Raw genomic sequence first — 10,363 nt, forward strand, 5'->3', positions numbered from 1 at the left:
AATTTGTTTACATCAGAACATTGTGACAAATTAACACTGTCATGAAAGGGTTAAAATGTATTAAATAATTTTTAATGGTGTTTCCATGTGGAATAAAACTTATTTTAGTGCATAAAAAAAGACTTGTCTCTCTCTACCAATAGGTCTAAGATATATAACCCCTTAACGATATGGTGGAAACAAGACCACTATATTTTTGCAAGCCTGCAGGAGGAAAGGTAGGGTCTAATATCACGGTCTTGCTGCTCGGGATATTATACCCAGACAATCCCTTAATGACCAGCGACGTACAGGTTACATCTTGGTCATTAAGGGGTTAAACAGCTTTCACTTAAAAGGACATGAAACCCAATATTTTTCTCTCATGATTCAGACAGGACATACAATTTTAAAAAAATGTTTACAATTTACTTTGATGATCAAATTTTCTTCTTTCTCATGCTGTTCTTTATTAAAGAGCATACCTAGGTAGGTAGTGTGCGCGTCTGCAGCACAACATTGCTGTACAGGTGGCCTTTGGTTTACGCTGGTTCAATTTGCGCCGTTTCAGAATAACAACCTTTTTTCAGTCATGTGCACTAATTAAAATAGCCAGTAGGTGGAGCTGTCCGCTTGTTTTGCAGCAAAGTTATGCAACTTAACAGGTCTGAAATTAATCTGTGTACACAGAACAGACATTAGCTATCGAGCAGCCACTTCCCTATTATCTTCCTATCCAGCTGCTTGAGGTGAGGGTGCCTAACTGCCTATTAATCACTGCAGATTGAAATGCATAGAATAGGTGTAGACCCAATATTATCTAACATGCTAACAATGCAGAGAACTGATTGCAGAAAAATGAAAGTAAAAAAACGTTTTTGTTCATTAAACTTAGTTTGATGATGATGCAGTCTGTTGTGTAATTATTTAAATAGGTGCTGTTAGCAAATGTTTTTGCTCATTAAACTTAGTTTGATGATAATACAATCTATATTATTAGGTTTATAATGCTGTTTAGGATTTAAAGTCTTCATTTCAAAGCTTTAAAAATAATGTATTAGGTGTTACTTATGACAATTTTGAGAGGGGCCTGGAACCTAACTCCCTCACTTCCCATTGACTCACATTATGAACTGGGTTTCAATTTACAACAGTTTCGATTTACAACCATTCCTTCTGGAACCTAACCCCGGCGTAAACTGAGGGCTACCTGTAGTTTACACAAACACTGCTGCCATCTAGTGCTCTTGCAAATGTATAGCATTGCTAATAACATTGTGAAACTGCTACCATATAGTGCTCTTGAAAGAAAAACATTTTGAGGGGGAATCATAATTTTACACTCTTTCAAAAAAATGAAAGTAAAATATTTGGTTTCATGTCCTTTTAATGTTTTTATACAAATGCATTTATTTGATAGCTGTTATTTTTTAATGAAATTAATTATTTAATTATATGCCCCATTCTGGGCTAGATTACACGTGGAACGCTAATTTATCGCCCGTTTATTGGAACGCCATAAATAACCAGCCATTACAATTACATTAGAGCTCAAAAAATTAACCAGAGATCAGACCTCTGGTTAATTTTTAAAACGTCCCCCAATTGCCCCAAAAATAAGATGTGAGGTCACTTTTTGAAAATAAAAAAGTGTCACCTTTGTTTTTTATATACAGTATATAAGTAAAACTTCATTAAGCAGTTTTTAGTGGTTAAAGTGTGGGGGTGTGGGGTGTTAGAAAAAAAATTGTCACTGAAAAATGCCTTTTCATACCGGTCTATGTGGAACTGTGTGTTCTCAATAAATATATATGTATATGCTTATATACATATATATTTATGTGTTAATATGTGTATATAAACATATTTATATATGTATATATTCATATACATATATATTTAGCCTTTGCTTCTCATCGCTGCATGACTCACCCCCTTCGCTGAGCTAGGTCCTCATGCCATGTCTATGGAAGCACGCTCTTGTAAAATCGCATTCGCATTGCACCTAACTTGTAATACCAGTGCACATTTACTAAGTGGAGCACAAATATTGCACTCGCGGAAGTGATATTTTATTTGGCCCTCTATGTCCTCGTGTTTTCAGACTAGAACTTTCATCATACTGCTTATAGGTTTCATGTAGAGAACACTTCACATGCAGTTTGCTGTGTTCATAAGCAAACACAAATTATGTTTTACCTATGCACTCCCACATCACAAACAGGGATCACAAATCTGTAATAAAATTAATAAACAAAACATTTAGGGCCAGGTTGCGAGTGCAGCACAAACTTCATTTGCATGCAAGTTAAATTGCACTCATATTACAAGTTGAACGCGATTGCTTGAGTGCTATTTTAGATAACACTCATTGGTTTAGCGCATCCTTAGCTGTGATTAACTGTCTCGCAAGACAAAAAGTGTCACAAAACACATCAAAAATAGATTACACAATACAGTTACACTCATATAACACTATCTGATAAAATGATTTTAAAAAAATATTGCACTAAAAAGTTATAAAGGCTCAAACATATGAGGTCTCAGGTGTTAGAAAAAAAAAGGCAGGCAAGGGGATTTAGCATAGAAATACATACATATACATGTCTAAAGATGTATATGTAAGTATTACATATACAGTATATATATTTATATTTGTATATATGTATTTACAGACATATATATACCCATAAACACATTAATACATATGTTCTCATATATATATATATATATATATATATAAATGTTTCCAACAAAGTGCACTCCAGAACTAAATCCACAGCAGCCTTGGGTGCTATTCAAAAGCAATGTATATAGAGTCTGAGGACGGGTCATTTTGGGCCCGAAAACGTTCATGAATAAATTGATTAATATATGCAAGACCTTTGGCGTGCTTCCTGTTCGTCTATATATATATGTATGTGTGCTTTAGAGCTTTGCAGGATGAAAACATGTTAAAGCATAACTATGCAATATTCATATTTAATAAAGTGTTATACTGTGTATTTAATGTAAATATTTCACATTCCTGTGTTCTGCACATAGCAGGAAATGTTCTATGTATTTATAAATAGATATTTATATATATATATATATATATATATATATATATATATATATATATATATATATATATATAAACAGTATAAATATATATATATATCTGTACATAGCTATACTTATATATATATATATATAATCATGCAGATATATATTGTACCAACATACCATCAGATATATGTAGACAATGTAGACAATGTTTTTATGAATAAATAGAACATATTCTTCTATGTGAAGAACACTGGAATGTGAAATATTCATATTTTCATGTTGAGTTAGCACACATGAGAATATGCGTTCGGATTTGCGCACGGGTAGGTTTTTTTATCTATTTTTTTGCTCCTTTGACTTCTACGGGGGAATCAGGTTAGCACGAGAGCGATAACTTTTTACTTTCTACTTGTAATAGGAACGCAACCCAAAGCGCACAAAAAGTTTACTTCTAGCAAGTAATTAACGCTCTATCGAAAGCAGTATTCAGGGTTGCAATTTTTTTAATGCACGTAACAAAGGATACATATTTATATCAAATCTCACTGAGTTTTAAATTTTAGTTTATAAACAGTCAACTTTAAGAAATTTTAAATTTATTATCAAATTTGCTTTGCTCTCATTTTTTAAGAGAATATCTAGATAGATAGAATGCACGTGTCTGGAACACTTCAAACACTGTTACTCTTGGAAATTAATAACATTGTTAAAAGACTTTCAGCAAAGGTGCTACTATACATTTCTCCAGATACATGCACGTTCCTGAGTCTGCCTAACTGATTTTCAACAAAGGATACCAAAGAGATTAAATTTGTAAATGCTAGTAAATTGGAAACTTTTTTGTTTTTAAAAAAATTGTATGCTGATGAATACTGTAGAGCAGAGCTTTCCAAACTTTTCATGTTGGGGACACACTTTTTAGTCCTACATCATTTCACAACCTAGTAATTCAGTTGTACTAGCAAACAGGAGGTTTAAGTGACTTGTTTTAAGAAACATAAAACATAGACCCAGCAAGTCTGCCAGATATTACCTAAGAGATACGGACACATACATAAATTATATAATAACAAAATGTATTTACAAGTAACAGTAAGTATGTGCAAGAATTAAAAAACAGTTTAATAACACCAATAGCTACTTACTATTTGAATGGGTTGTATGAGGCTTATGGGATGAACAACGTTTCTGAATATTTGGTGGAATATCAGATAAAGACACTTGCATATCATCATCAAGCAGCTGTCCCACTCACTGACTACACATGCAGTCACGTGCCGATTGAGGAGACTAAACGTGCAGTCTCGAGCCAATGTGCCCTTAAAGCCGCCAATGGGAATAGGTTAAGATGATCTGTAACCCACTAGGTATTAATCATGTGTCAACCATGTGATATGCGTTGCAGGCAGGCAGGAAGTCGGAAACCAAAAAAAAAAATTAAAAACACGACACATAGTTTGGAAAGCACTGCTGTAGAGAAATACAGTATAATTTTTCTTATTTTTTAATAACATTATGCTGATTTTCAGATTCCTAACTAAGCCCCAAAGTATCAGATGTAGACTCAAGTCTACAGATTCCTGCTTGCTCCTGTTTGTGTAATGAGTCTTTTCATATGCAGGGGAGGGGGGGGAGGGGAATGTCTGCTCTCCCTGCTTTCTCAGCCCTTTTCTATGGGTGTCCCAGCCTAACCTCATCAACAGTGCTAAACTGGGTTAAGTTTTTAAAAAGTGTTATACTGGATTTGTATTTCAGTATCTGTGCATTATCTTCTTTATAGTAGTGTCTATTACATGCAGTTATATCAAAATTGGTGTATGCTGTACCTTTAAGGAAGTTTACTATGAAAAATCACAAGATTTATGTGAAATCTCATGAGATCACAGTAAAGCAAATCATGACCTCAGCACTGCTGATGCTGATTAGCAATTATTACTATTTTTCCATCTTTCATATGCATAACATAGTTTTTTTTTCTGACCATCTACAACCCAACTATATACATACAAAAAGATTGGACATTAAAGGAAATGCATCGCAAAGAGTATTTGAAAGCAGTGAGAACTGTAATTTTGATAATAAAATGTGAAGGTTTTTATAAATAAGGATTCAGCCACATATACAGCTAATGGAAACCATTCTGAATATGTTTATTTATGGTCAATCAGAGGTCAGGTGTAAAATAACTCCAAGCAATCACTTTGTATCATGTAGCTAGGTCAGACAAACTGCAGTATTTTTAAAGGGATATTAAACAGTAAATACATGATTGACATAAAGATGTATTCAAAGCAAAGAGAAGCCTTAGAAGAATATGTAGAAGATATATTTTATTATGTTAGTTGCTTAAATATTGAAGATATAATTCTAAAGGTTCATTTTCTATAAAGTAATGGGCACTGTTCTATTTCAACTAGTTATCTATTTATCTCAGTCTTCGGTTGAGAACAATTAGGGACATATATAAATCAGGCAATAAAATAGAGTTTGCGCAAACAAGGAAGCATGGAAACCCTATTAGATAATCCTATGTTCCATGCAGCCTAGCTTGTACAGTCTCTTCTATTGCCTATAATATATATGTCCCCACTTGTCCTCAGCAGGAGAGTGAGAAAATAAAAATATAAGTTCAAGCATGGTGGCGTCCATTAATTATTTAGAAACTCATTGGAATTTAGAAAAGAAAAACAGTTAAATTGCAAGAAAATGTGACAAAAAATAATGAAAGTATATTGCTAAGTTTTTGTACTACACTTTATTAAACATTTTAGATTACAAACTCATACTGTTTAATATTTCTTTAAAGGGACAGTCTACACCAGAATTTTTATTGTTTTAAAAGATAGATAATCCCTTTATTACCCATTTCCCAGTTTTGCATAACCAACACAGTTATAATAATATACTTTTAACCTCTGTGATTATCTTGTATCTAAGCCTCTGCAAACTGCCCCTTTTTTCAGTTCTTTTGACAGACTTGCAGTCTAGCCAATCAGTGCCTGCTCCCAGATAACTTCTCGTGCACGAGCACAGTGTTATCTATATGAAATACGTGAACTAACACCCTCTAGTGGTGAAAAACTGTTAAAATGCAATCTGAAAGAGGTGGGCTTCAAGGTCTAAGAAATTAGCATATGAACCTCCTGGGTTAAGCTTTCAACTAAGAATACCAAGAGAACAAAGCAAAATTGGTGATAAAAGTAAATTGGAAAATTGTTTAAAATTACATGCCCTATCTGAATCATGAAAGTTTATTTTGGCCTAGACTGTCCCTTTAATTATGCAGGTTACACTCCAGCACAATCGGCAGAGGTAAACTATGGGAAAATCAGGCAAAGTTAATAATGAATGAACATTTCATAAGGAAATAAAGGCACTTGCATTTGTGTAAACATAATCATTTTCCCATGGTTCCAATGGAGCCAAAAGGCAAACTCTGTAGCATGCAAGTGCTGCAAAACTGACACCTGGTTTAGTCTTGCAGTATTTTGAAAACATTTTTGCTTTTTGGCTTCTATAAGGGGTTTGAGACTGCACATTTTTTGCTAACACAAAATCAATAAGGGTTCGATGTCCTTTAAATTCTATGTTTAATGACCCTTTAAATCTTGCATGTTGTACTTATTAGGAACCTATCTGGTAATATTAGCTAGTGGGCTTACAGCCATGATTTAAGTGGGGCCCTCTATGGTGGTGTTTCTGTCTAGCAGGTATGAGGCTAATCTCTTCCTTATAAATAAAGCATGGTTTTCAAAAACATATTTACATTTTTTTTTTTTTAAACTTTCCTAATCTATCTCTATAAACATTAAAAAGAAAATGATCACACAAAAAAAATAATAAATAAATAAATAAAATAAAAAAACTCTCCTGTCCTTGCTGGATTAAACACACAGGTCTGTTACAATTTTGCATTTCAATTTTCTCAAGGGAATTCTTTTTATTGTCTTTCCCCTCCCTCTCTAAGCCCTGAAAGTTCTCCTCAATGAGAACACGGCTATATGTGGCCTTTCACCCTGCCAAGAGCTATTGGCAGACACCCACACTCAGAGGACTGTGTGTTAACACTGGCCCTATTAGATAATTACCATCCCTCAATCCCTTTATTCACCCACATTCCTCATTAAAAGAATGAAGAAGGAAAAAAAAAATCAGAGCAGCAGAGGAGGGGATTCTGCAAGGTGACAGGGGCTTCAGTTTGCTCTTTGCACAAGGGCATTGATTTGAATTGAACTATAGTATCCTAATCAATGGTTATATTGGATTACTGGCTGCCTCTCTTCTCAGAGATGTTGTAACAAGGGCAATGGAATGATCAGGGTAAAACTTTGTTTTTTACTGCAGAATATTCAGGGAATATCTACACTGGTTTCCAGTGTCCCTCGTTACCTACCTACTCTTCAGTATTCCTTTAACCTCTTGGATCTATCTGTGTATAAGGCTTGCTCTTAATGAACAGCCTGTGAAAAAAAAAATCTAAGTATTTGCTCTGCAGAAGAAGCTTGAAGAGAACTGACAAGTGCTGGAAAGATTGTTGAAAGTGAAGGATAAAAGGAACAATTTTGCACTTTGTTTTTTGTTTTTTTTAAGCACATTTTTTTTTTCTGTTGTTCATTTTTTGTGTCTATTTTGTGAACTTGATTTCCAACAGAAGAATATAATTTACAGAAATAAATATACAGACACCACAAGGGCTTTTGTTTGTCCTGGCAATTTTAAAAGGATTTTTGTTTAACAGAGAAAAGTAGATATTTTTATTTATTTATTTTAAGGTCTTTATTATTATTATTATTATTATTATTATTCCTATTCCTAGAGGTCTTCCTCTGTGATTGTCTCCTGTCTCTGCACCTTGCACTCAGAGACCAATCATTTTAGTTTTATATGCTGGCTAAAGTCTGCTTGATTGGGGACAAGCGTAAAAACCATCCATTTGAGATCTAATATATTATCCAAACAATTTAGTGTATTCATGAGGTAGCCTAAATGTAGAGGCTTCAAAATTACCCCTAATCAATCCAAGCATCTAGTAAGCGACCTCTACATGATTCTAACTGGGTGTTTGGGTAATAAGGCTGGCATTAAATCTTTTTAGATTTCTACTTGATCACAAAGACTGCTGGACACCTAGGAGCCTTCTAACACATGAACGTCTGTCTTCCAGGGTTAAGGAGCTCTCTTGTTTTTTTCTTCAATCTTTTTTTTGCCAGACTCATGATCTTTGGGAAACAGGATCCAGCATCTGCCAACACCAAATAATATCAATACAAACACCTTCCAATTCCTCCAAAAAATATAAATATATCTTTTTTTGCACTATATGTTTGAGAAACTCAGCAAAATGGAGGTGAGGTGCAACTCTACAGTAGAAGATAGCAACAGGATATCAAAAGCAGGGCACAAGGAAGGAAAGGAGAGCAGAGACAGTCAGGGAAATATTTCTACTCCTTACTTGAAAGAGCAACAAAGCAGCTATCCAGCTTCAGGAACCTCAGAAGCATGCACGAAAAATAAAAGCATTGGTACTGCGGACCCAGAATACTGCAGAAGAATACTTGTAAGAGGTAATATTCCCCTTTTCACTATATATATATATATATATATATATATATATATATATATATATATATATATATATATATATATATATATATATATATATATATATATATATATATATAATGTGTATATATATATATATATATATATATATACAATGTATATATATATATATACAATGTATATATATATATATTACTTTATATATATATATATATATATATATATATATATATATATATATATATATATATATTACAATTATACTGGACTCCCCAGCCCTCGCGAAAAAGAGAACACTCCAATGCAGTATATATATATATATATATATATATATATATATATATATATATACTTATTACTTTTATATATATATATATATATATATATGTATATATATATGTATATATATATATATATATATATATATATATATATATATATATATATATATATATATATATATATATATATATATATATAAAATCGATTATTAACTTAGTAAATTCTGCTTAATGTTAACATCAGGTGATAAGTTTAGATTTGATTGCACACAAAAGCTTATTCATTTTTCTAAGCTATATAGTTATATGAATGTGTCCGAAGATTAAATGTTTTGCATTTATTCAATATTTCCAATTAGACATGAATATTTCATGCCAATAAATAAATAAAAATACAAAGCGTTGGTTGGATAGAGTTAAAGAATACTTCATGTAAAATTAGTTTTTTAGTCAAGCAACCGAAGTATATACAAACTCTAAGTATTTTATGTGTATTTAATTATTTTTATTGGAGACCTTTTTTGGACAAATAAATCTGTTTTTCACATTTGCTCGGCTGAAACCAAGATATTGATGTTACAGTCAGTTGATTATTTCTGAACAGAAAAAAATAAATCTGTAAACATTTTCTTTATGTTTCATGTTTTTGAAATGACAAGACCAATAAATGATAATAATGTAGCAAATAAAATCCACACCTCAGCCAATTATACAGTGTTTATTTTACAAGATACACAACTTGTTTGTAGTAATCAGCCTAACTGGAAATATTTATTGTTATTATTTTATATAAGCACTAAAGGAGAGTTACATTTCCTAACCTCAGATATAGTCATGTTAGATAAGGATCTATTTACAAGTGTTTAAGAAGCCAGTGAGAATGTTTGGGATATTTACCCAAAATATTACACATTCTCATTTGATGTAACTTTTATTTTTGGTGACATTTTTATCTAGGGTCAGATTAAATGTGCATAATCTATAGCAGATGAGGTCGGGGTGAAAGCTGTTGCTGGCATTGATTCCATTCCCCAATCTTAACTAAATTAGTTTAATTGCAAAATGTGTTTAAGATTGAGAACAGAAGGGCACATTTTCCAAAGTTTAGATTCTATGAAAACTGTAGAGAGAGGGGAATATAAATATTATATCAATATAACTCGATCCCTCGTTTAGGGAAGATGATATGCACTTATATAAACAGATAATTCGATTAATTGGTTGATTGATTTAGACAGATAGATTAGATAGAAAGACAGATAGATAGATAGATGATAAATAGATAAATCTATCTATCATTAGTGAGGCACAATTCTATATTTCTATCTATCTATCTATCTATCTATCTATCTATCATCTGTCTGTCTGTCGGTCTATCATCTATCGATCTATCTATCTATCTATCTATCTATCTATCTATCTATCTATCTATCTATCTATCTATCTATCTATCTATCTATCATTAGTGAGGCACAATTCTGTATATGTAA

At 32.3% G+C, this 10,363-nt stretch overlaps 1 protein-coding gene across 1 annotated transcript in view; it reads left to right on the forward strand.

The window, feature by feature from the left end:
- Positions 1–8,350: 8,350 nt before the first annotated feature.
- Positions 8,351–10,363, forward strand: part of VAX1 (ventral anterior homeobox 1) — an 8,667-nt gene continuing 6,654 nt past the window's right edge. The window contains exon 1 of the mRNA XM_053691753.1: positions 8,351–8,594. Within this exon, the coding sequence (XP_053547728.1) occupies positions 8,351–8,594 (244 nt within the window). The remainder of the gene's footprint in view (positions 8,595–10,363) is intronic.

The sequence above is a fragment of the Bombina bombina genome, chromosome 9, assembly GCF_027579735.1.
Source record: "Bombina bombina isolate aBomBom1 chromosome 9, aBomBom1.pri, whole genome shotgun sequence".
Taxonomy (NCBI): Eukaryota; Metazoa; Chordata; class Amphibia; order Anura; family Bombinatoridae; genus Bombina; species Bombina bombina.